Source organism: Oryctolagus cuniculus, chromosome 19 (genome assembly GCF_051225735.1).
Source record: "Oryctolagus cuniculus isolate XC-2025 breed Fujian yellow rabbit chromosome 19, ASM5122573v1, whole genome shotgun sequence".
Classification (NCBI taxonomy): domain Eukaryota; kingdom Metazoa; phylum Chordata; class Mammalia; order Lagomorpha; family Leporidae; genus Oryctolagus; species Oryctolagus cuniculus.
In genome coordinates, this window is record NC_142885.1 from 70,617,045 (window position 1) to 70,642,113 (window position 25,069).

General features: G+C 69.0%; 3 protein-coding genes across 13 annotated transcripts in view; 1 reads left to right on the forward strand and 2 right to left on the reverse strand.

Annotated features, from left to right (window-relative positions):
* Positions 1–7,186, reverse strand: part of TSC2 (TSC complex subunit 2) — a 31,578-nt gene extending 24,392 nt beyond the window's left edge. For 5 of the 6 annotated variants that reach the window (XR_016226323.1, XR_016226324.1, XM_051839523.3 and 2 more), the window contains exons 1-8: positions 6,640–7,156; positions 5,595–5,681; positions 4,194–4,304; positions 2,443–2,587; positions 1,771–1,888; positions 1,469–1,517; positions 1,094–1,219; positions 794–867 (exon numbers count right to left, since the gene is read on the reverse strand). Coding sequence is in view for 4 of the 6 variants with exons in the window: in XM_051839523.3 (XP_051695483.3) it covers positions 794–867; positions 1,094–1,219; positions 1,469–1,517; positions 1,771–1,888; positions 2,443–2,587; positions 4,194–4,304; positions 5,595–5,681; positions 6,640–6,777 (848 nt within the window). In the remaining 2 variants the exon portion in view is untranslated. Of the gene's footprint in view, positions 1–793; positions 868–1,093; positions 1,220–1,468; positions 1,518–1,770; positions 1,889–2,442; positions 2,588–4,193; positions 4,305–5,594; positions 5,682–6,639 lie in introns of all 6 variants that reach the window. The other variant, XM_051839520.3, reaches the window with a different exon arrangement.
* A 53-nt stretch (positions 7,187–7,239) lies between these two features.
* On the forward strand, positions 7,240–13,624 carry NTHL1 (nth like DNA glycosylase 1). Of its 6 annotated transcripts, none has more exons than XM_051839528.3 (6): positions 7,240–7,404; positions 8,015–8,250; positions 9,475–9,645; positions 10,281–10,440; positions 12,104–12,249; positions 12,334–12,515. In XM_051839528.3, exons 1-6 carry the CDS (start codon positions 7,290–7,292, stop codon positions 12,346–12,348), a joined length of 843 nt encoding a protein of 280 aa, XP_051695488.1. In that variant the 5' UTR covers positions 7,240–7,289; the 3' UTR covers positions 12,349–12,515. The 6 variants fall into 6 exon arrangements, with proteins under 6 accessions (XP_051695488.1, XP_051695487.1, XP_051695484.1 ...); XM_051839527.2 differs by having other exon boundaries at positions 7,243–7,404; positions 12,144–12,249; XM_070064121.2 differs by having other exon boundaries at positions 7,292–7,700; positions 12,144–12,249.
* NHERF2 (NHERF family PDZ scaffold protein 2) lies at positions 13,076–21,712 on the reverse strand (the record flags this gene model as incomplete). The annotated part of the gene is given in 7 exon segments (NM_001082107.1): positions 13,076–13,209; positions 13,395–14,055; positions 14,711–14,754; positions 14,829–14,982; positions 15,272–15,451; positions 19,562–19,762; positions 21,450–21,712. Coding segments are annotated over 6 exon segments (951 nt in total). The 3' UTR covers positions 13,076–13,209; positions 13,395–13,896.
* Positions 21,713–25,069: the final 3,357 nt, after the last annotated feature.

Below are 25,069 nucleotides of genomic sequence, written 5' to 3' on the forward strand. Positions count from 1 at the left end.
GGGGGAGCTTGGCGAGGCGGGAAGAACATTCAGGCAAGAGCAGGTGGGGACGGAGAGGCCCACTGGGCTAAAGCAGGCAGGACCACCAGGGCCACAGGCCCACGGGGACGCCTCTGTCCCGAGGGCACTGACTGCTGCGCTGCCGGCCAAAGACAACAGTCAGCTCCAAGTGAGGAGGGCTCCGCTCAGCGGCTGCGTGGAGGAGCAGGAGTGCGCACAGGGCGGGCGGCACGACGTGAGGGCTCAGGGGTGCAGGTGCGGACACAGCAGGCGCGAGTCTGAGGCACCTCCCAGGGCAGAGCCCGGCTGTGGGGTAGCGACCGGAGTGTGGCCTGTGACAGGTAACGGTGGGAGCCCGCGGGCGGCACGCGGGACCGGAGTGTGGCCTGTGACAGGGTAACGGTGGGAGCCCGCGGGCGGCACGCGGGACCTGAGTGTGGCCTGTGACAGGGTAACGGTGGGAGCCCGCGGGCGGCACGCGGGACCGGAGTGTGGCCTGTGACAGGGTAACGGTGGGAGCCCGCGGGCGGCACGCGGGACCGGAGTGTGGCCTGTGACAGGTAACGGTGGGAGCCCGCGGGCGGCACGCGGGCAGGCGAGGGGGCTTGAGTTCAGTTTTGGATCCTCTGATTGGACTGGCAGGAGGAGAGGATGGAGGTGACACGTGCAGGACACGGCCTTGCTTTGGTCAGAGATCCCGGATGGGCCACCCAAAAAGAACAGGAAACCCCAGGGCTGCCCCCACCAGGCACGGCGCACACAGGCCAGGCTGCTCCTGGCGCTGCCCACTCGCCTGTCCTCCATGAGACGGCACATGTTGTAGACGGCGCTGTGGCCCAGGTGGGTGCCCAGGAGGTTGCGCATCAGCTGCGGACAGAACACACGTCACAGGCACTGGCAGAGCCCAGCTCCAAGCAGGCAGCCCCAGCCCTCCTCGCCCACCACTGCCCCCTCCCTGCACAGACAGCGGGCTCTCAACCCTCCTTCCCGAAAGCCCTGACCTCAAAACAGACGCCTGGGAAACAGACGCCACTGCCCGGCCCCGACAACCAGCAGTGGAGGTGGGACAGGCTGGCCCGGGGCGGGGACTCACCTTCCAGCAGGGCTCACAGAGCTCCTTGACGTTCACAGTGCGGCACAGGGTGACGATGAACAGTGGGAGGCTCTCGGCCGGCAGGCAGTTGTAGCAGACCACGGCGTCCAGCACCTGCAGGGAGACCTGGGGGGGGGGGTCCACACCAGTCCTGCTGCCCACAGGGAGGCGACATGCCCGGGCTCTCCCATGCCCCTCAGGCCAGTGACGTCTCACACCAGATGTTCCACCCTGACCTGAGCGGTCACCCAGCACAAAGGCCACCAGTCAACCTGGTAGGGAGACTCCTGGCTCAGAGAGGCCAAGGGGCCTGCTCATGGCCACACTGCCCAAGAGGGTGCAAAGGACGTGGCCCTGGGGAGGGAGGCCACTGACCTCTATGTCGACAGAGGACGCCGTCCGGATGCAGAGCAGGCAGATCATGCTGTGGGGAAGCCCGATAGCCTGAGTGACAGTCTGGAACACGTGGCCCCTCCACGCCGGGGTCCCGGTCCCGCACAAGCATCTGGGGTCTGTCTGGTGCAGGTGTACAGAAGGGAGACAGCCCCGGCCCTCCCCCCAGCATGTTCTGAGAACATGAGGCCGTCTGGTAACATTTTACCCGGGAGATGGTTACATCCACTTCCTGCAGAGCCCCCTACTGCCGGGAAAGCAACTTTGTTTACAGTCTTTCTTACTGAACCATGGAGGCGATGTATTCGTCCAGGTAACAGCTGTTGAACTTGACCAAGTTCACCAGCACGAGGAGGAACTCCGAGGACAAGCCCACGTCCATCCACTGCAGCACAAACTCGGCTGGGGGAGAAGACCAGGGTGGCTGTGGGGAGCCACACCTACACTTCCCCTTCCCACGTGGTCCTCCCAGCGACGGAGGCCAGCACAGGGCCACGGAGGCACCGCTGAGCCCAAGCAGGCCAACCGCAGGGACACTGGAAGCCACCAGCTCCCAGGCCCAAGAGCGATGGCAGGGATGTGGTGCTGCGGCAGCAATGTCACCAGGGGTCGCAACCAGGGAGCCACACATACCCGCCGGGCTGAGCCTGACCGGGGCTCGCCAACCTGCCTGCCCTGCACTGCCGCTGTCCCTCTCCGGACAGCACAACAGCTGACCCCACTCAGACCTCTCGTGAGGAAGGTCGGGGAGGGAGCCTGGAAGGCTGAAGTCTGGCCTGGGGGAGACCCCGTGGCAGCGTCCTCTGCGCACGACAGGCTCAGCCCTCCACCAGCCCAGAGACCCCAGCCCAGCGTATCTGCAGAAAATCCCGGACCCTGCACCCTCAGCTCCCAGGAGACTCCCAGGAGTGCATCCAACCCCCAAGGCCCGAGACCACCGCCGACGCGGCACCCACCCAGCTCCTCCTCCAGGTAGGCGATGTGTCTCCCGTTGTCCGTGAGTGCCTTGAACACCTCCAGCCTCTCGTGCAGGTCCTCGTTGGAGGGGTAATCCTTGATGACCCTGAAGAACAGGGCTCTGAGGGCCCCCAAGTGCTCCCCCTGGAGGAAAAAACACGGGGTCACCTGCGCCCACAGCTACCGGGACGTCCAGACTCTGGCCCTGAGCCTCCCCTTCCCACAGGAACACCCTGCAGAGTGGGTGTGCTGAGCACCGCTGTGCCGCAGCAGGGTGGCCGGGCCTCTCCATGCAGCCCCTGGGCAGGCGCGTTCCAGGCAGGGACAGGGACGGTCGACAGGGTTCCGGGGCGGCGGGAACCAGTAGGGCTGCTGCCGTGTGGAGGAGTGGCCCTGGCTGGGGACAGGCAGCAGGACCAAGGTATCAACAGCCATGTCCAGCGCCACTCACTCTGCACGGATGCCCTCGTTAATCCCCAGAGCACGGCAAGGAGGAAGGTAGGACCACCGTCCCCCTACAGGCGAGCATTAGCTCAGGGGCTGCAGGGACACGCACAGGGTCCCACAGACACCAGGACACGCACACAGGGACACCAGGACACCCACACAGGGACACAGAGACAGGGACACCAGGACACCCACACAGGGACACAGACACCTGCAGTGACACCAGGACACGCATAGGGTCACAGAGACACCAGTAGTGACACCAGGACATGCACACAGGGACACAGAGACAGTGACACCAGGATACCCACACAGGGACACCAGGACACTCACACAGGGACACAGGGACACCAGGACACCCACACAGGGACACAGACACCAGCAGTGACACCAGGTAATCTCACTCCAGAGTCCATTAACCACCAGATCTGCAGGTGTCTTCATCGATTCCACCACAGCACGCCCCAAGGCCAACCCCACACCTCCCCTGCATGCCCCAAGGCCAACCCCACTCCTGCCCCTGCCCCTGCGTGCCCCAAGGCCAACCCCACTCCTGCCCTGCCCCTGCATGCCCCAAGGCCAACCCCACACCTGCCCCTGCGTGCCCCATGGCCAACCCCACTCCTGCCCCTGCCCCTGCGTGCTGAGGGCCTCCCCCACACCTCCCCTGCGTGCCCCAAGGCCCTCCCCACTCCTGCCCCTGCGTGCCCCATGGCCAACCCCACTCCTGCCCCTGCATGCCCCATGGCCAACCCCACTCCTGCCCCTGCCCCTGCGTGCCCCAAGGCCAATTCCACTCCTGCCCCTACATGCCCCAAGGCCAACCCCACTCCTGCCCCTGCTTGCCCCATGGCCCTCCCCACACCTGCCCCTGCGTGCCCCAAGGCCCTCCCCACACCTGCCCCTGCGTGCCCCAAGGCCAACCCCACACCTCCCCTGCGTGCCCCAAGGCCCTCCCCACACCTCCCCTGCGTGCCCCATGGCCCTTCTCACACCTCCCCTGCGTGCCCCAAGGCCCTCCCCACACCTGCCCCTGCGTGTCCCAAGGCCAACCCCACACCTCCCCTGCGTGCCCCAAGGCCCTCCCCACACCTCCCCTGCGTGCTCCAAGGCCCTCCCCACACCTGCCCCTGCGTGCCCCAAGGCCAACCCCACACCTGCCCCGTGTGCCCCATGGCCAACTCCACACCTGCCCCTGCCCCTGCGTGCTGAGGGCCTCCCCCACACCTCCCCTGCATGCCCCAAGGCCCTCCCCACACCTCCCCTGCGTGCCCAGGGCCTCCCCACACCTGCCCCCGCTCACCTGCCCCTGCACGATGGCTCTCAGCAGGGCCAGCACCGCGTGCCGGGCTTCCGGAGGCCGCTCTGGCTGCAGCAGGTCAGCCACGGCCTTCCACAGGGCTTCCACGGCGTGCTGCGGCAGCACAGAGACAGTAAGGCTGTGGCTCCGAGAACCCCGGCCCCACAGCACGAGGACAGTCCCACCAGCAAGGGACAGAGCAAACAACGGGGTCATCCGCCGTGGAACTTGCTCCCCCGCGAGGCTCACAGCCCACGTGCCCCCCCACAGCAGGGGAGGCTCAGGTCCCTTCAAACCAAGAAGGCTTGGGAGCAAGGGGGGCACGGCAGGCAGCCAGGGACGCTGCCCTCGCTAACCCAGCCGGCTCCGCAGAGCATCGGGGACCAGGGTCAGGACTCTGCCTGAACGCCACCATGCCACCCCAAGACTCTGGCCTGCCCAGGAAGAGCTCCGGGCAGCTACTGCCTCCCACGGACCCCCCCAGCCTGCGGGGAGCCCATTACTGTCCCTAGACCTGCCAGGACTGCCTACGCTGCCAGTGTCTGAGCCCCCCAGGCAGGGCCGCCTGCACTGCTCCTCCACCTCAGCCAGACGCCTCGCGCCTCCAGGCCTGCCCTCCTTCGGAGGGGGACAAGACAGCCATGGCCTTCTGGACACTGCCCGGCCAGCGCGGAACACCCACCTCTCAGCTCCCCTGTCCTGCTCACGGCACTCCCACTGCTGCGGGCTGAGGCCGCCCCGGGCTCCTGCGAGCCCACTTCCCACACCCATCCTTGCTGGTGTGCAGCGCGACGCTCAGCTCAGCCGAGACAGCCACGCCCCTCTTCCTTCAGCAGACCCCCGTGAGGTGGGAGAGGCCGGGGCGGAGCACCCCGGCACCCCCAGGCTGACGGCGGCTCTGCGCACAGCACACCGGGAGAGGGTGCAGCCGCCCGAGGGCAGCCTGCCTGTACCTGGGAGGGCACCCGGCGCCGACAGCCAGCCACAGCCACCCCTCCCAGAAGGCACCAACCCTGTGAAACCACACCCCTCGCTGGCAGAGCCCAATCTCTGCTTCAACCCCACACAGGTTCCCAGCACTCAGCCGAGCTACACCTGCCCACCACAGGGCAGCGCCGAGTGGACGCTGGCAAAGCCGAGCTACACCTGCCCACCACGGGGCAGCACCGAGTGGTCGTTGGCAAAGCCGAACTACACCTGCCCACCACGGGGCAGCAACGAGTGGTCGTTGGCAAAGCCGAGTTACACCTGCCCACCACGGGGCAGCGCCAAGTGGACGTTGGCAAAGCCGAGTTACACCTGCCCACCACGGGGCAGCACCGAGTGGTCGTTGGCAAAGCCAGTGCCTCAACTCGGCTTTAGGCAGCGTACATGACTCCCGTAGCCCAGCGGAGACAAACCCACCTCTTCGAACTTCTTCGTCTTGGCGACTTCGCAGATCTGCCCTATGACCCGGATGCGATTGTTGAGGCCACAGTCGACACTCAGCTCCTGGAGAAAGAAGAAACCAGCGCGTCGCAGACCACTCGAGGACAGGCGGGAGCCTTCGGCAGGTCTTTCCTGAGCGTGGGCAACTTCTTGAGACAAAACTCACACAACAGGGGCAGGCACCGTGGCACAGCAGTTGGCTGGGTTAAGCTGCACCTGGGAAGGCAGAAGCTGGCCGAGGGTTCGGGCCCTTACAGTCCAGTGGGGGGCCAGGACTCTGGGCTGCAGCCTGGCTGTTGTAACCATTTGCATTTTGAACCAGTGGAGGAAGATCTTGCCCTCTCCCTCTGCTGCTCTGCCTTTCCAATAAATCTTTAATTAAAAAACAGAAACACGCGGGGCCAGACAGCTTTAACACTGGCATCCAAACGGCCGCCGGTTTAAACCCCAGCTGCTGCACGTCAATCCAGCTCCCTGCTGATGGCCTGGGAGAGCAGCAGGAGACCGCCCAAGTGGCTGGGCCCCTGCACCCAGGTGGGAGACCCGGATGGGCCCCTGCGCCCAGGTGGGAGACCCGGATGGAGCTCCTGGCTTTGGCCTGGCCCTGCCCTGGCCATAGCAGCTATCTGGGGAGTGACCCAGCGCGAAGAACCTCCAATTCCACCTTTTTAAACCATTCTTTAAAGACGCATCCCCACCGTCTGCAACCGCGTCCACTAACTCCTGAACGTTCTCCTCACCCCCTCGGCGAACGCCGCACCGAGCGCCCCCTCCTCTGCTGTGGCCGCGGCCCCGCCCGGCCTGGACACCTCCCAGCAAGGGACGCGGGTACCCCAGGCCCTCGGGGTTCGGCCTCGGCGCGGCCGGCCTCCCTCCGCGGGACCACACACTCCCACCCTGTCCTCAGCTGACGCGGGCTCCGCTTGCTCCCCTGCCACCTCTCCCACGGCCGGCCCACATGCAGCCTCGGCACCCGCATCGCACGCCGAGACCCCGGCCCCACGCGCGCCGGCTCGCTCACCCTCAGGATCTCGGCGGTGATGACGAACTCGGTCTGCCTGCCCTCCGCGGACCTGGGGCTCGGCCTCGGGGTCCCCAGCCCCAGCAGTATCTTGAACTTCTCCTTGAGGCCGGAGTCCTTGCTCGTCGGCTTGGCCATGGCGAGCGGGCCTCCGCGGAGGGCTCCCCTGCGCAGAGCAAGCGCGCGTGGGGGCGCCGACCGCCAGCCGCGCACACCCGGGGTCTCTGTCCCGCCTGCCCGAGGGGGTCCGCGGGGAGACGGGGCCGGCCACAAACCGGCCTGCCGGTCAAGCCTGCTCGGGCACGGCCGCCCACCTCGGTGCCCGCGGCAGCGGGGCCCGGGGTCCCCCAGGCGGAGCGGGGACGCAACTCCGGGCGAGGCTGAGGAGGGCGCGGCCGGGGCCCGGGCCCCAGGCGCTGCGAGGTCCGCGCCCCGCGTCCCCGCCGGACCACACGGTGCCGGCGCCGCAGCCGCCGCGCGCCGGGGAGGCCGGGCTGGGAGCGGAGCGCGCACCCAGAGCCCCAGACGCCCGCCGGAAGCGCCACCCGCACTTCCGGCCTCGGGACGGCGGCCCGTGCGCGCGCGGGGCGTGCTGGGAGTTGTAGTTCTGGGCGCGCACCGGCGGCGCGCTGCGGACGCGGGGACCCGGCATGCACGCGCTGGGCGCGAGGATGGTGACGCGCAGCCGGAGCCGGGGGCCCGGGCCAGGGCCGCTGGACGGCGGGGACGGGCCCCCGCCGCCCCGGAGCGGAGAAGCAGCGGCAGGTAGCGCCGCGCCCCGGGCGGCGCTCGGGAGGCGGGGCGGGGAGGCGGCAGGCTGCCGCCCCGGCCCGAGTTCCCGCGCTGCGGCTCTCCTGCCGGGGCTGAGCCCGCAGCCGTCCCCGGCCCGCTCCGCGTGGGCTCCCGTGAGCCGGCCGGGCGCCCCCGCTGCTTCTCTCTCAGCCGCTGAGGACCGGTGCCCGCGCACCTGTCCCATCCCGCCGCAGCGGGGTGTCCATAGGCAGCCAAGGACCCCACACACACCCCGGGCGGGAGGAACGGCTGGAGTGCGGAGCAGGCGGGTGAGGAGGGCCGGGGGGGAGCCACGGCAGTGTTGGGAAGGAGAGAGGCCTGAGATGCAGTGCAGGGGTACGCTGGGGACCCGCAAGGTTCCCCGGGTGCTGACGCCCCAAACTCTGTCAGGGGCCATTAGGGAGGTGGACTGCCGCGGCGTGCAGAGCAGGGCAGCCCCAAGAGCCGTGCGCGGTGGAAGGCTGCTGCGTGAACACTTGGGGACCAGAGAGCAGGGGGCAGCCTCTGTCCACCCCCCAGGCCCCACTGGGGGACTGACTGGGCCTGTTTGCCCCACTGGAGCACTGAGTGGGCCTGTTTGCAGAAGGGAGAAGCCGCAGCCTCGGGAAGCGCCAGCGGAAGGCACGGAGACTGCAGGTGGCTTACGAGGCCTCGGAGGGTGAGCGAGATGTGGGGGCCGAGCCCCTGCCCGCGCCCAGCTGGGAGCCAGAGAACTGGCGGCAGCAGCTGGCCAACGTCCGCGTCATGAGGAGCGGGAGGGATGCCCCCGTGGACCAGCTGGGGGTGGAGCACTGTTACGACGCCAGCGCCCCCCCAAAGGTAAGCAACACCCCCTGCTCCCCTGGCGCCCCCGGCCCCTCCTGCAAGGGCAGCCCCTCCCTGCCAGCCTCACCTTGGGGGACTGGGCAGTGGCTGGCCTCTCTGGCCACTCAGCAGGGCTGCGGGACCCGTGGCTTGGGCATGCTGCCCTGCTCCTCAGAGCCCTCCAGTAACGGGGGGGGGGGCCAGAACAACCTGAGCCCCCATCCCTGCCCTGCAGCAGGAAGCGGGGTACCTGCCCCTCGGAGCCTCCGTCTGCTTGTTTGTAAAATGAGAATGTCAACAAAGCGATCGGCACCTAGTGCCAGAGCCCAGTGCTGGTGTGACGGGTGAAGCCGCGATGCTAGCATCCCACACGGGCGCTGGCTCAAGTCCCCGGCTGCTCCGTTCCGGTCCAGCTCCCTGCTAATGGGCCTGGGAAGGCAGCGGAGGACGGCCCGGGTGCTGGGCCCCTGCACCCACGCGGGAGACCCTCCTGAAGCTCCTGGCTCCTGGCGTCCAACTGGCCCAGCTCCAGCCATGGCGGGCATTTGGGGAGGGAACCAGCAGATGGAAGACCTCTCTGTCTCCTCCCACTTGCTCGGTGTAACTCTGCCTTTCAAATAAATTTTTTTTTTTTTGACAGGCAGAGTGGACAGTGAGAGAGAGAGACAGAGAGAAAGGTCTTCCTTTGCCGTTGGTTCACCCTCCAATGGCCGCCGCGGCCGGCGCGCTGCGGCCGGCGCACCGCGCTGATCCGATGGCAGGAGCCAGGAGCCAGGTGCTTTTCCTGGTCTCCCATGGGGTGCAGGGCCCAAGCACCTGGGCCATCCTCCACTGCACTCCCTGGCCACAGCAGAGGGCTGGCCTGGAAGAGGGGCAACCGGGACAGAATCCGGCGCCCCAACCGGGACTAGAACCCGGTGTGCCGGCGCCGCTAGGCGGAGGATTAGCCTAGTGAGCCGCGGTGCCGGCCCAAATAAATTTTTAAAAAAAAGCAGTAGTGCTAAATGGCAGCTGTTGCAGAGTGGCCCGTGCCGGACGCTAAGCACGGTGACGATTTATCTCCTGCTGACCCCGCAAGGCCAGCCCCTCGCCGTCCCCATGTTGCAGGTCCCAAACAGGCCTCGGCCCCCCCACGTCCTGTTGGCTCGAGCGGATGGGTGGCCCAGGGTGCCAGGCAGCAGTGGGACCGGGTGAGCACCCAGTCCTGCTGCCACCGCGGCCTCTGTCCCCGTGTAACAGGTGCGCAGGTACCAGGTGCTGCTGTCGCTGATGCTATCCAGCCAGACCAAAGACCAGGTCACGGCGGGCGCCATGCAGCGGCTGCGGGCCCGGGGCCTGACCCTCGACAGCGTCCTGCAGATGGACGACGACACGCTGGGCCGGCTCATCTACCCCGTGGGCTTCTGGAGGGTGAGCCCGGCCCGGGGCCTCGGCACGGCCAGAGAGATGCGGTGCGGGTGGCTGCGGCATCTCTGGCCACAGGGGCTGGACCTCCCTGTCCCTCCTTGGCCCTTCCTGTTTGCTCCCCCTCCCTTCGTCGACCCGCCCACCGCCCTGTGCCGTGTGTTTACTCCACGGCTCCCTGCAGCTGCCCCCCTACTCTGCGGAGCACCGGGCGGCGGGTGGGGCTGCATCCCTTGGCGCTGGCACTGGCGCTGCGTGGGCCGGAGGCTCTCAGATGGGCTTTAAATAGCCTTGTCCGCTCAGCACAGGATGGGAACCGCCCTGCTGGCTCCAGTGGCTGGCGGGGGATCCCCGGGCTCCAGCCTTCCTTCCTGAGCCCCGCTCCTGGGGCGGCCGGCCTGCCCGGCCTCTGGGGGATGACGGGGCACGGGGGCCGGAGCCAGACCCCACACGCACAGACGTGTTTGGGCCTCAGGTGGGAGGCGAGGGCCGGGCCAGCCTTGTGGCGCTGCCCCAGGCTTCCGTGGGCTCCTGCTGCCCAGTGGAGAGGGCGAGGCAAGCAGGTGGCTCTGCCTGTGTCCTGGGCAGGTGCCGGGCAGCTCCCGGCCGCTGAGCGGCGTCCTCTCCGCTCCGTCTTTCAGAGCAAGGTGAGGTACATCAAGCAGACCAGCGCCATCCTGCAGCAGCGCTACGGCGGGGACATCCCAGCCTCCGTGGCAGAACTGGTGGCACTGCCGGGGGTTGGGCCCAAGATGGCACACCTGGCCATGGCTGTTGCCTGGGGCACCGTGTCGGGCATCGGTGAGTAGCGCAGGCCCGTGATGCGGGCCGGGGCTGGCACCGGCGCCAGGCTCGCTGACTGCCGTCGGGGTTCCTTGTGACCCTGAGCTAGATTCTAGCCACCACATTCACAACAAAGCCCAGAGGCCAGGGGCTAGAGGCAGGGGCGAGGCAGGCAGAGTGGGGGCGGGGCGGGGGCAGGATGAGCCATCTCCCACAGACCCCTGGGCTCGGGGCGAGGCTGCTTCTTCCTCAGAGCTTTGCCCAGAGGAATCGGGGCTGCTGGGGCCACACAGCCTCGACCCTGACTCCCTGTGCCCTTCCCCCCGGACTCCTCCTCTGGAACTCCCACAGGGGCCCAGAGAGAGGTAGGAACCCCACTAGCAGGCCGCTGGACTGAAGGCCTCGGCTCTGAGCTGGCGGCTGCCCCACCAGGGGCAGAGCGGGGCCCCTCCCCCACTGGGACGCCCCACGTTGCTGCCTCTCCAGACTGTCTCGGCAGACACCTGAGCTTCCCCGGGCAGCTGTCCTCGGCCGCCCGTGTCCCAGGAGCGCTGCGCGCCGGCCAGGCTGGTCTGGGGGGGAGGGAGGGCCCCTGCCTGTGGCCTGGTGGGGGCGCCTTGGGAGCAGCAGGCACCACAGACCCGGGAGTAGGGACGTCACCCTCCCGGGGGGTCTGCAGGGTGGAACTCTGCCCCTCCTGGCTGGGCAGCTTCAGACAGGACACTCGGCCTCTCTGAGCTGTAGCCACAAAGCAGGCCCAACAGTGTCCCTCAGCAGCCGCACACGGTGGGCCTCAGCTGGCCGTCAGGGGGTCACCCCTGTATCACAGAGGAGGGGCCTGGGGTGCCGGGCCCTGAGGGTAACCCGCACGATGGTACGTTTTCCCAGACACTTAGCCGTGAGGGAGGGAGCTGGCGCGAGGATGGGCCTTTGCTGTGGCAAACAACAGGGCAGGGGCAGGGGCAGGGCCAGGACTGCAGCTGGCCAGGGCGGCCTAGCCGGAGAGGGAGGAGGCGCCGGTCAACAGGCACCCACGCTAGGTCCTCGGGGAGGCCAGAGGACGGGAGCAGGGCTCAAAGCCCAGCGGGGTGGCGGCTGCCGCTGGCCTGGCCCTGCCCTCTGCCCTGGCCCTGGTGGAGTGGCTGTGCGGGCAGTGACCTCGTCCGCTGGGTGCCCACAGCCAGTGCTGGGCCGGGAAGTGAGGCAGTGAGAAGCAGGGCAAGGCCCTTCCTGGGCGAGGGCCTCCTTCCCGGGGAGGCTGGGAGCTGGGGAGCGAGGACCTTGTGAGGTGGGCGAGGGCCCGAGACTTCCCACTGCGGCCTCGGCCGCGAGCCAGCACTCAGCCAAGCAGGCTGTTCCTGCTGTTGGAAGGAGAGCACAGAGCAGAGACGCTGTCCCCTTACTCCCTGCTAAGGGAAAGACCCCAACCCCTCAGTGGGTGCCACGCTAGGGGGAGTGAGTCAGTCCCGAAGAGACAGACGCACGCACGCCCCCAGCACTGCCCCGCCGGGCTCCAGCGTGGTGGGAGTGGGGCTGCCCCTCCCCGGATGTAGTCAGCGGTTCCTGGGGTGGCTGAGAGCAGCAACGAGGGCCGTGCAGCTCCGGGGGCCCGGGCAGCGGGGTGGGGGACCCAGACCCTGGGCTCAGCCTCCTCGGGACCAGCCCTCAGGGCTATGAACAGGGCCAGGGCGCCCTGGTCACCCCACCCCACCCCCAAGCAGCAGTGGACACACACGTGCACAGAATCGCCAACCGCCTGCGGTGGACCAAAGAGGCGACCAAGTCCCCAGAGCAGACCCGTGCCGCCCTGGAGAGCTGGCTGCCCAGGTGCGGCTGGGGCAGGGGCAGCTGGGGGAGTGGGGTCCACCGTGGGTCCCCCCCTCGGAGCTCACCCAGCTTTTGTCTCCGTAGAGAGCTGTGGAGTGAGATCAACGGGCTGCTGGTGGGCTTCGGCCAGCAGACCTGCCTGCCCGTCCACCCCCGCTGCCAGTCCTGCCTCAACCAGACCCTGTGCCCGGCTGCCCGGGGCCGCGTGTGAAGTGCCTTCGCCTGGGAGCCACCGCCTGTTTAATAAAGCGTGGGGGTTGTTTGTATCTGGGGCCTGGCGACTTCTGTCTGCAGGGCCAGGAGCCGTGTGTGCACGTGTCACGTGGACGCACCCGTGTCCGGAGGGGGTAGCCATGGAGGCCAGGGTGGGGACAGGACGGCCCGCGCTGAGTCTGCAGTGGGCAGGGAGTGCGGGCAGAGAACCTGCAGGGAGGAAATGGGGGGAGGCAGCCTCTGGGCCACTGGCTGGGGATCTGAACCCCTGGCTCTCCCCTCCCACCGCGGGGGCTGCAGCCCAGCAACCTCTCAGCCCTAAGACTTCCCGGACCCCCACCCCCACGTTTCCAAAGTGGCATCGTGGCCTCGCTGGGCCCACCTGGAGGCTGGACTCCCCCGGAGGGTGCGGCCAGGAGGAGAGGGGACCTGGTTCCCCGAAGCCCCACACACAGCCGCCCCAGCCAGGCTGCCCCCAGGAATGGCTCCGTTCCTCCACGCCCCGCCCCCTGCTGAAGGCACACACAGGACGGTGGCAGGTCCAAGGCAGGCCTGTTTATTCCGAGGGCGCGCATGCGCTATGGCTTACAAGGCAGACAGCAGTGCTGGTCGGTCGGTTCGGGGGTTCAGGGGTGGGAGGACAGGCAGAGGCATCTGCCACTCTGCAGCGGTGGGTGCCAGGCAGGCACGAGGCAGGGCCCAGGGCTCGGGGAGGGGTGGGCGACTGGCGTGCCCCCGTGCCCAGGCCTGGGAGCTGTGGGAGCTGCGGAGCAAGACGAAGGGCCTGTCCAGAGGCTGCTCCGCGGGAGAGGGGATCCTCCAGCCTGGGCCCCAGGCCTAGCGACGGCCCCCACCAGGGAGCGCAGGGTTGGGGCAGAGGGGCGGCTCCCCCGGCTGGCTGTGTCCGGGAAGCCCCCAGGACTCTGGAAGGCCTGCCGAGGGGGTGGGGAGGAACTGGTTTGCAGAGAAAGGTTTGTTTTATTGCAATTATTTAGAGAGCCTGTCCCGAGGGAGCGGGGGAGGGGGCTCTGGTATTAAGTGGAAACATGTGTGCAGCTGAAGATCTTTTTGGGAAAAAAAAAGCAAAAACGCAAATTCCTTTCAGTCAGCAGGCCTGGGCCCACAGCAAAGGCCCTGGCCCCGTGGGCCGTGCCCTGCCCCCATACCAAACCCCTCTCTCTCTCTCTCTCTCTCTCTCTCTCTCTCTCTCTCTCTCTCGGTCTCTGCGTTATCTTTCTGGGTCCCGGCCTCTCTGGGTCTCTCCCCACCCAACTAGGAGCAGCTGCCTGGTCCCCAGCACCCAGTGGGTGGGAGGGGCGGGGTGAGGGCTCACGGGGGCACGGTTGGTTTCTGGGTGGCGGTGGGCCCACCCCCCAGTCCACTGAGGCGTGGGGCACTCGGCAGGCCCAGGTCCGGTGAGCAGGCGGTGGGGGCTCAGAAGTTGCTGAAGATCTCACGCTTCCGGTTCCAGTCCATCTGCGGTGCCCGCTTGTTGACGCGCGTGGCTCGCGCCTTCTCCTTGGCCTCAGCCGCCGTGGGGCTCAGGTGCAGGCCGCTCTCCTGGAAGGGGTCTCGCTTCCACGCACTGGCATCCTGGGGTGGGCAGGAAGCAAAAGTGAACCCTCGACCGCGCCGGCTGGGGACACCGGTGGGGCGGGGCCGGAGGTGGTGGCCCCCGCTGCCCAAGGCCTCCGGCCCCCCGTGTGTGTGAGCACCACAGTGGAGCCGGGAGGGCGTCTGGTTCCCTCGGTGTCCTTGTCTGAGCCGGGCAGGCTGCTTCCGGAGGAGCGTACAGAACCCCCATTGAGCTAGGAAACCAAGGGCAGGCTGTGCTCCGGGTTCCCACCTGGGGAGCCGCAGGTGCACACAGACGCTCCCACGCACACCACAGCTGCATCTGCCGCTCCTCTCAGCCACGGGCACCACGGCTCTGCTACTCTGCGGGCCCAGCCGGGCAGGACACGGGGTGCCCAGCAGTGCCCAGACAGCTGGCCGGCCCTGGGGAGCCTGGCATCCTGACCTGGGGCACTCAACAGCCAGGGAGTGCCGGTGGGGTAGGAGACAGGGCAGGGGCACCAGGACCCCAGGCCTCTGCCCACCGTGTGTGGCCCAGAATAGCATTAAAGCTGGGCCTGACAGACGGATGGGTCAGAGCTCGGTCTCACGCCCACCCCCATCCAAGGACAGAGACTGCCGGGGAGAGGACCCCCAGAGGTGCCCCTGCGGCCTCGTGGGCCCAGCCTCTCACCTGGGCAGGGCTGGTCCCATTGGTGATTGGTGATGGCAGTGGACCTGTGGGGACAGCATGTCTGTGGCTGCTCTGGCCCCCACACACGCCCCTCCCCGTGCCCGGGGCCGCCGCCCACCTTCCACGTGCTCCTCGGTGGGCGTGACCCGCAGCCGCTTGAAGTACTCGTCCGTCTCGGGGTCCACCAGCAGCAGCCGGGCCTCGTCCTCCTTGGCCTTGATCCTGGCCACCACCTCGGCGTGGCGCAGCCCCTCCACATTCTGCCCGTTCACCTGCCGCCAGCATCCCCACAGGTCAGCAGCCCGAGGGGCCCAGCCAGCCCCCACGTGGCCCCGCCAGGTGTGGCATCAAATATTCATCAAAGCCACCACCAGCCAAGGCCTGGAGAGGAGCGGGCGCCCGCTCAGGTTCCCGGCAGCTCCCTCCAGCAGGGGCCCGGGGCCGGACACAGACAAGGGCACCGATACCCTCCCTCACAGGGCTGAGGGCAAATCCCTGCAGACACACGCGGGGAGGCACACACACGGGCACCCGGCACCCCAAAGCCTCTGGGCTTCGTACCTCAATGAGCCGATCCTGGGCGCAGAGCCCGGAGTGGGCGGCCGGAGAGCCGGGGTCCACGGAGCGGATGTATTGGCCGGGCCGGGACTTGTCACTGTGCAGGTTGAACCCGTAGCCCTGGGGTCCCTTTCGCAGGTGGCAGAGCCTAGGACGCAGCTCCCTTGGGGGCCCGTTGACGTCCTGCACGTGCAGGGGACGCTGGCTCAGGCTCTGCCGCCAGCCTGCCTGGGCCACACACTCACTGTAGTGCCTCCGGCGGCCGCAGGGGAGGGGACGGCTCCTGCTGAGGCTGCCTGTGACGGAGCCCCCACGTCCAGTCCTGCTTCACGGGGGCCTCGGGGCTCCGTGCACACAGGCCGGGCGTGGCACGGGCCGGGCGTGTGAGACCAGCCGCTGACCTGCCTCCCTTCACAGCTCCTGGGGCGCCGGGCCCCAGGTCCACCTGTGCACTCCCCTCCTGCCGCCCCTACGCCCCACACCTCTGCCCCGTGTCAGCGTTCAGATCCCAGGCAATCTGCAGCCCCGCCGACCCCGTTCCAGGGGACCCGAGAGAAAGGGCTGGGCCGGACGGAGATCAGGGCCTGGCTCCCCCCCGCCGGACACCCTGAAGGCCTCATGGTGCCCCCGATGGACCCCCTCCGCTGCCCAGGGGACCCTACCTCACTTTACCTCTGGCATCCTGCAGGAGGGCTCCGAACCAAGGGGCCAAACTCAGGGCCAGGCCCAGTGTCCCCCACCGGGCCCCGGCCGGCCAGCGACTGCAGTGCTGAAAGGCCAGCGGCCACTGGTGCCCAATTACACGTGGCCGTAGCCGCAATGAGCAGGTGAGTGGCAGCTCGGGTTTCCGGGAGTGCCCGGGGCGTGTGCAGGTGACTGGGGCCAGGGCGCTCACGGGGCCCCTCCTCCCCGTCACCCAGGGACCCTGGGCCAGGCTGGGGCTGGGGACAGCGCGGGAAGAACTCTCAGACCTCGGGGGCAAGCTCTGGTCTCAGGCGCCCGACCCCTGCAGTTTGGATCACTCGCTGACCACTCTGGCCTCCAGGCCCCCAAGCTCACCGCAAACCCTCAGTCTGGAAGGAGCCCATGTCCGCAGGCACCTGCCCGGCTCAGTACAAACACGTCTGCCGGCCAGGCAGGCTGGGTCTCCCCCACGGGTCTGGAACACCCTCCCCTGCCCAGCCCGCGTCCTCTGCACCTCACAGCCCTGGCTCCACAGCGGCACACGTGCCGACTGGGGTGGGGGAGACCTTCGGGGGCCCGGGCCCAGGTGCAGGGCTTTGGACAAGAGCCAGGGACCTCCCCACAGAGGTCAGCCTCTCAGACAAACAGACACGTGGAGCCCAGCCGAGGGACAGGAACAGCAGAGACAGGACCCAGTCACGTGGAGCGTGGCCGTGCCTGGCGGGGGACACAGGCCCAGGTCACAGAGGTCATCACGTGGTCACAGAGACAAGACGTGTGTGCAGCACGGGTAAACACGGCCCCCAGGCACGCACAGTCACCACGAGCTGGCCGTGCCGGCCCGCCAGGCCTTTCCCACGCCCTCCACCGTGGCCCGCAGGGCGGGACTTCAAGAGGCCCCCAGATGGGAAGCAGGACTTGGCAGGCATCTGGGGCCACCGGGCCACGGCCTCTGCCGGAGTCCAGAAGAGCCGGCTCTCACGGCACAGGCTGAGGGTTGCTCCTAACTGCGGCCTAAGTCCCCCGGCTACCAGCAGGGCCCAGGGGTTCCGGACTCAGCAGAGAGCGTCCAGCGGTGGGGCACGGAGCCACCGCCGCAGCCCACGCGAGGCCGCGTTGCTCGCATTCCTGCTCCCTGCCCCAGCTCCACGCGCTTCCTGCCGCCTGCAGCCTCCCGCCAGGCCCTCCGGCTCCCATGGGCTCCCGGCCAGTCAGCTGCAGAGCCGCGCAAACCCCAGCACACACAGAGGCTGGCATGGGGGTGTCCGGGAGCCATGCTGCCCCCCGTGGTGACTCACCAGCCCTGGCAGAGAAAGGCCAGCATTGTTGTCAGGGGCCAGCGGTTCCCCCGAGGTCCCCCCTGCCACCCGCTCCGTCCCCTCTCCCTATGCTGTGGGGCTAAGCCAGGCCCGGGGGGCCCCCGCCGTCCTGCCATCCCCAGCCCCACCTGACCTGCACAAGCCCCCGACAGGGGCTCCGTGGAGGGGCTCCCGGGACAGGGGCGGGCGGTGTGGCACTGCCGGAGCGGGCCATGAGAGGCGGGACGGAGGTGGCAGGCAGCGGGTGTCCAGCTGGAGTGACCGAAGCTCTGGGGACAGCCGGCTGCCACCCCACTTATCTCCCTCCCACTGTGACCCAGGCTCCCGGGGGGATGGGTGGGGACCTGGGGGCTGAGTCACTTTGGGGAGCAGGGTGGTGCCCGAGCCCCCTCTCCTGCTGAGTGAGGCTCCAGCCGGGCGCCCCCCACCCAGCTCAGTTTCCGTCCCGGGAAAGGAAGGAAGGAAGCGGCTGGGAGGCCCCGCCCTGCTCCGAGACCCAAGGCTGGGAAGACGGGGGCCAGGGAGAGGACCCGGCCCCAGAGCCCAGGGCAGCCCCGCCATGCCTCGGGGGGGGGGGGCAGGGGCCCAGGTGCAGACGCCGCACCCTCCTCAGAAGCACCAGCCCCTTGCCCTTTTCCCCCCAAGGCCCTCCCAGTGCGGGGTGGCTGGGGGCACAGGCTGGGGCTGGCACAGCTGGCTGCCCTGTCGTGGTGTGGGGGCTGTCCCTGTCGTCATGGCTGGGATCAGCTGCACTGCAGCTGCAGCCACCCCAGCCCGGTGTGGCCCAGGGCTGAGTCACCACTGACGAGGCCCTCACAGCCCCCAGGGGGAGGGGCTGCCGCAGCCGTCATCCCCCTGCCCACCTCCCGTCGTCCCGACGCTGAAGGGCAGAGAGGGCGAGAGCGGCCCTCCCCGGACACGGGGCACCGGCCGTGGGCCCCTTGCTGCAGCAGAGCGGGCACTCTCCAGTCCCTGTCCCTGCGGGTGGGCACTGGCCGGCCAGCTGCCCTCAGGCCAGGACCCCCCACACCCAGCCCTGGGAGGCCTGAGCCTTGCTCCTGGAGGTCACAGTGAGCCCAGCACCTCCTGCTGGGGGGACCCTGCCCCCGGCCTCCTGGCCCTGTCCCCGAGGCCAGCCCGGTTGGCACAGAAGGACCTGCCAGCCGGGGCCCGCCTCGTTCCTCCAAGAATCGCCAGAGGAAGCCGCTCCTAGGGCTTCCTGCAGCCCCCAGAGCTCCAAGGAGCGGAGGGGAAGGCGCGACCCGGGGCACCAGGGCCACCCCACCCTGGGCGGATTTTTCCACAGGAAGGTGAACCGGGCCGTTTGTGTCTAAATCAATGGACAAATGCAGCGGGGTGGGGGGGCTTCCTCCTGGGACAGGGAGGGGTGCCTGAGAAAGACTGCGGCTCCAGGCCTCAGCCCGGGGGCCCTCCCGCAAGGCAGCCGGGCCAGGGCTCCCTGCAGAGACTCTGGCCCTCGTGGCCCTGGGGCAAAAGTCCAGGCTCCAGGGCTCAGCACCTGCGGCCCTGACCTCTCGGAAGGCCAAGAGTGTCCCGTGGGCTCCCAGGCCAGGCCTTGCCCAGGACAAGGAGTCCCACCGGGAGCGCCAGCCCGCCCAGGACGGGCCCCCCGGGGCCCAGCTCACAGCGCAGCCAGCTGTGGTGGGAGAGGGTGGGAAAGGAAAAAGGTCCACGTGAAGGCCCCCGCCCACCCCACACGTTAGGCCCAATACCTCCACTGCCCCCAGGCCGGGGGTTCTCAAAGCGGAATCTGGGGAACCCCTAGGCGGAACCCCCCAAGGGATGTGGTCAACCAAAGAGGTAGGAGACGGCTCTTCCCCAGGGCTCACATGCTTGCCCCGCAGGGTTACTTCCAGGTCCCCACCCCTCCTGCGGCTGGGGGGTCTTTGCTGAAGACTGGGGGAAGGGTGGGCTCGCCCTAGAAGCTTCCTGAACCAGGCTGCGCACAGCAGCTGCTGGGGCCAGCTCTCTCCGAGGGCTTCACCCTACACTCAGACCAGACAAACAGACAGAGACGCAGACGCTGCTGAGGGGCCAGGCTCGCTCCTTCCCAGGGTCCGGTGACTCCGCCCACCGGGCAGGAAGGGCCTCATCGCCCTGGGCCAGGCTAAGGGCAGGGACAGAGAGCGAGCCGGGAAGGGGGCCGAGCTGCCCTGTCTACCCCCAGTTAGGAACTCGGACTGAGAGAAGAGGGACCCAGAAGGCAGCCGGGGCGGGGTGAAGACTTGTCAAGAGGCCAGGGTGGCCGCACGGGCAGAGGCTGCCGTACCTTCTGGCCAGCGTCAGAGCTCAGGCTGCCTGCACGTGCCCAGTCCGGCTTTGGCTCCCAGGGGTCGTGGGCGGGCGGGAGCCCTCGCTGGGCCATGTCCTCGGTGCAGGTGAGCTGCCGCCGGCGCAGCTCCTCGTCCGTCTCCTTGTCCACTACCAGCAGCCGGGTCTCCCCTTCGACAGCCTTGATCCTCTGCACCACCTGGGGCAGGCAGGGACGGGGGCAGGTCAGCGGCCGGCAGCCCGGGCAGCACGTGGACGGTGGCACCACTCCGGGATGGCCTGGGCTGGCAGGCAGACAGGCAGCCAGGCTGCCAGGGGTGGGCGGCTGGCCCCGCCGGCTCCGCCCCCCGCCCCCGGCTCCCTGACACAGCCAGCCCTGAGCTGCTCTCAGCCCAGGGTGGAGGTGACCAAGACGGCACTGAATGAGCTTCAGGGGCTCGGTCTGCCCGTGCGTGTGCACACGCTCGTGTGTGCGCACCATCTGTTTCCAAGTCTGCCTTCCAGCCCGGGTTGGAGGCGGGAGGTGCTGTCGGGTGTTAGTTTGGCTGTGCATGTTCGCTTGCTTTCAACTTTCTCACGGGAATCTCAACCTGCCCTAGACACAGACCGTCTGCCTGCAGACCACAGACCCACTCCTGCTGGGCCTGCGGACAGCTGAGAGCTGGGTTCCCGCTCAGGCCCCCGCACACGGTCGGGTAAGGAGGACAGCGGGGAGAGGGGCAGGTCTGCCCGTGGCACAGGTGCGGCGTTCCAGGCGCTGTGTGTCTGGGAGCACACAGGGTGCCAGCGTGTGCCAGCAGGGAGAGGGCAGTGCCCACTATGGCCCTCGGCCTGTGGAAGAGCGGAGCAGAAGGCTCCCACCTGCTGCCCAGCTCCCCAGATGCTGTCAAGCAACAGGGGGAGCGAGCCAGGCCCGTCCTCGCCCGGCCCTGCTCCCCGACTTGTGACCCAAACTGAAGCTCCAAGCCTCAGTTTCCATATTTGTAAAGCAGAGTCCCGGCCGCACCTCCTGGGGCTGGGGCTGGGTGTGAAGTTCTCAGACAAGTGCCCAGGGGCCCGGAACAGCAGGTGCAGCTGGAGCGAGGATGGCCATGGCTGTCACACAGAGGCGGGGTGCCAGCTCTGCCAGCCCTGCCTCCCCCACCTGTGGCCCTGACCCCCACTGCACTTCAGCACACAGCACCGCTCTACCCAGCTTCCAGTCTCGCTGGAAGACAGAGGCTAGGGGACCCCGGGAAGCCCGGCCAGTGGCTCAGCTGTCTGCTAACCCCTAGGCCCAGTACTGGCCACGTAGACAGGCCACAGGCTCAGCGGTGCTGTGAGGGACACGGAGCAGCCGGAGCAGCCGGTCCGGAGGGAGGCTGGACTCTGGCCAGGATCTGAGGTGAGTCCCTGGCCAGCGGGAGACGGACATCCCAGGGGTTACAGCCTGCAAGGGAAGAGGCCCTACCCTCTCCAGCTGCAGGAGCAGGGGGCAGTGGCCACAGCGCCCCGAGGAGGGTGAGGGTCGCAGCAGCTATGGAATGTGCCACCAGGGACTGCCAACTCGCACCGGATCCAGGCACCCCGGCTGCAGACACACTGGCCGGTCTACACCGCCCAGACGCGCAGGGGCCTGGCTGCTGGCACCCACACGGGCAGGACCCCGGAGGCCTTGCGCGGTCACACAGTCCCACAGGCTCAGGAAGCACCCGGGTTCACCGACACACAGGCTGGAGCCAGGCGGGGGGAGGGGGCCTCGGGCCGGCTTGGAGCCGCAGTGCGGCCCCTCCCTGCCAGAACGCCTTCCCCCGCGCTGCGGTGCGGGGCTGAGCGTCGCGGGGGAGGTGCGGGGCCCGCCACCCGCAGGCAGCGCCCAGCCAGCCGGGGCGCAGCGCGGCACCCACCTGGTGGTGCGTCTCGCCTTCCACGTTGACGCCGTTCACCTCGACCAGGCGGTCCCCCGCGCGCAGCGCGGCCGCCTCGGCGGGGGAGCCGGGCTCCACGCGCCGGATGAACTGCCCACGGCGGCCCTTCTCGCCATGCAGGTGGAAGCCGTAGCCCTGCTCGCCACGCACCAGGCGGCACAGGCGCGGCCGCAACGGCTCCGGCGCGGCCATGGCGCCCGCTGACCACCGGCCGGCCGCGGGCTGGCCACGGCGCTACGGGGCCCGCAGGCCGGAGCGCGGGGGCGGCGCGGGGGACGGGCGGCCGCCTCGGCGTTGCGCTCGCTCGGCTCCAGTCGCCTCGGGCTCGGGCTCGGGCTCCGGCTCGGGCTCCGGCTCGGGCTGGGGCACCGCCCCCGCGCCCGCCCCTTCCCCGCCCCCGCCGCCCGGCCGCCCCCGCCCCGGGTCCACGACGCGCTGGCCTGGCCCTGCCTCCCGGCCCCAGCTGCCCGAGGGGCTCTGGAGGGGAGGCTTCAGGGCCGGGGAACCCCTGTGTCTGGCAGCACGTTGGTGCCAGCGCTTCTGGCTTCCTGTGCAGGGCCTAGAGCCGGCTCCTGAGCTGGGGGCCAGGTGGGAGACAGTGGCCCCAGGCAGAACCCCCAGGGAGGCCCCGGAGTGAGGCCCTGCCTGCCCTCCCTGGGCGGTCCTTTGCCCACCCGCACGGTTCACCTGCTCCCCAGCCACTGCCCTCACCCCCGGGACCCTCCCGCAGCCAGGGCTGCCCTGCACAGAGCCCCACGACCTGCCTGGAGGCCCCTGGAGGCCGTAGTGACAGGGTGGGCTTTGTGTGCCCGTGGGCTCCTTAGAGGTCGGCCCTCCATTCTCGCACTTGGCTGAGGCCTACCCCAGGCCCCGGCAGACCCCGGAGTCCCAGGCTGCAGGGTCGGTCGGGGGCTGGCCTCCTGCCCCGGGACTTCGGCCTCTGTACTCTGTGGTCAGCACCGGCACACCTGAGCCGAGGTCTCTGGCACCTGCCCCCAGCCTCTGCCACGCCTCCCCTGCCCTGCGGCTGACAACCGCCAGCAGCACTTTGCCTGGCCAGGCCTCTCCAGGTGCAGTTTTACTGGCACAGAGGGAAGCACCCCTCCCCCAGGCCCAGGGCTGTGCGGCCCAAGCCTGCAGCCTTCACGGCTGAGGCCTGAGGCGGCCTGGCCTGCCCCGCGCCAGCCCAGCAGGGACCCCTGCCCGAGCCTGCCCCAGGGGTGGGGCGCAGCAGTCCAGACAGTTCCCAGGTGGGCCCCAGTCCTCACCCCTTGCTCTCCCGTCTCCAGTTCTCTTGGCCTGGGCTCTCCAGCCCCCACCCACACCGTGGCCCCCTGGGTGCCCACCTCCACGAGCTCGTGGCATCGTGGGTGCCCCCACCCCCACCTCTGCAGGTCTTGAGGGTCGGTGCCTTGGGCTGACCACCCGCCTGTCCAGCTGCAGCTGGCACCCTGGACCCTGCGCCCACCGTGTGCCCCCACCCCGCAGCGCCCAGTACCTGCCAGGCTGTAGCTTTGTGGCCACATTGTTTGAGGGGTGAGGAAGTGTTAGGTGGGAAGTTAGAAATGAGCCTGGGTGTGTGTTAGAGCCCTGCCCCAGGGGACGCTCCCCGGGCAATCCGCCCGCCGCCCAGCAGTAACCCTCAGGCCTTCCTCCAAGGCAGGCCCCTAGGGGAACCTCCCGAGGGCTCCCCAAACCTGGAGAGAAGGGGGAGGGGGTAGAGAGAGAGGCGGGGGCGGGGGAAAACTGGACCCGTCCGTGGGAACCAAGGTCCTGCACTCGGCTGCCTGCCAGGCTCCCCGTTCCCCCGAGCAGCCTTGCTGCCCCCAGTGTGAGTGACCAGGCACGCGCCCGCTCTCTCCCTGCCGTGCGGACGGACGCCCTGTCCCCAGCAAACCTTGCTACTTAGCGCTGTTGCATGCCTGAACCCCTCAACTCCGCTCACAGAAGGCCCTGGTCCCACCTCCCTAAGGCAGACCACCACCACCCACCGTGGCCCCAGACTCAGCTGCCTGTCGCCACCCGCCGTGCCCAGGACTCGGCTGCCTGTCACAGCCCCCCCCCAGGCCCAGGACTGGGCTGCCTGTCACCGCCCCCCCCACATGCCCAGGACTGGGCTGCCTGTCACTGCCCCCCCATGCCCAGGACTGGGCTGCCTGTCACAGCACTGCCCCCCCACATGCCCAGGACTGGGCTGCCTGTCACCGCCCCCCCCATGCCCAGGACTGGGCTGCCTGTCAGCGCCCCCCCATGCCCAGGACTGGGCTGCCTGTCACAGCCCCCCCCTCCAAGCCCAGGACTGGGCTGCCTGTCAGCGCTCCCCCCCCCAGGCCCAGGACTGGGCTGCCTGTCACCGCCCCCCCCATGCCCAGGACTGGGCTGCCTGTCACCGCCCCCCCCCTCCAAGCCCAGGACTCGGCTGCCTGTCACCGCCCCCCCATGCCCAGGACTGGGCTGCCTGTCACTGAGAACCGAGGCAGCAGCTCGGGACCCGCAGTGAGTGCTGATTAAGGGAAGGGCGTGGGCTCCCCTGCGGGGTGGGTGACAGCCACGGACTCTGTGGAGGCCTCCAGGAGAGACCCAGCAGGAGGGACCCCAGAGGGGACAGGGACAGCATGAGGGGGCCCTGGGACAGCAGGGCCAGGGAGGGCGACTCTCCCCCGCCCCCGCTGGGAGGCTGACCCCGGGCACACAGGGGTGTGGCAGGCACAGGCCCCACTGTTGGTGTATCTGGGAGGGGTGGCAAGGCTGGAGGGCCAGCACCATTGGGAGGGTGGGCTCTGTTTTGCGGGTTCTGTGGGGTGGGAGTGGGGTGACCAAGAAAGAGGTGGAGAGCGAGCCCTGGAGACGCCCCCCCCGCCCCCCCTCCCACAGTGGGCTGCAGGCTTCCTGCAAGGCCCGAGTGATTCGTCGACCCCGGGCTGGGGGCTGGGGGTGCACACAGGCCTGGGGGACCCCGCAGAGGGCGGAGCCTTCCGTCTGCGGTCCGGGATAGCCCAGAGCTTCCGGGCCAGGCGCTGCCTCCCTAATGACTCCCTTTGGGCCAACCCCCTCGGGCTGCCGGAGCAGGCAGGTGGGACAAGAGCGACGGAAGCCCAAGGAACACAAACTCGGCCGCGAAAGGGCGGGACACGGACTCGGAGCCTGGACCGGGGAGGGTGCAGGGGCCCGGCCCGCCTCCCCAGGCCGGCCCCGCCCCTAGCCCGGAACAGCGGCCGCGCAGCGCCACCTGGCGGCTGTACGTGGCTTGCGCTGTCCGAGGGTTTGCCTCTGCTTTGGACCTGTCCGGCCCTGTCCCGCGGGGTGGGGACTGCGGTCGGCCGGCGCCCTGGGGCTGGTTATGCTACCGTCATGGGGTGTGCCACGGGGAGTGGTAGGCAGAGAAGTCAAGTTCCCTCAAGCTCCTAGCTGGCTCCCAGGGTCCACCTTGAACCTGGTCCCGGATGCAGATCCGGGCCCCTCCCCCAGCGGGAGGAGGCCACTTGGCACAAGGCACTGGTGAGCACTGGGGACCCATCCGAGACACAGGAAAGGGGAGTTCCGTGCATGTCGGCCTGGGAGAGGGAACTTTGGAGCCCTGCTTATGGGGGCAGCACCAC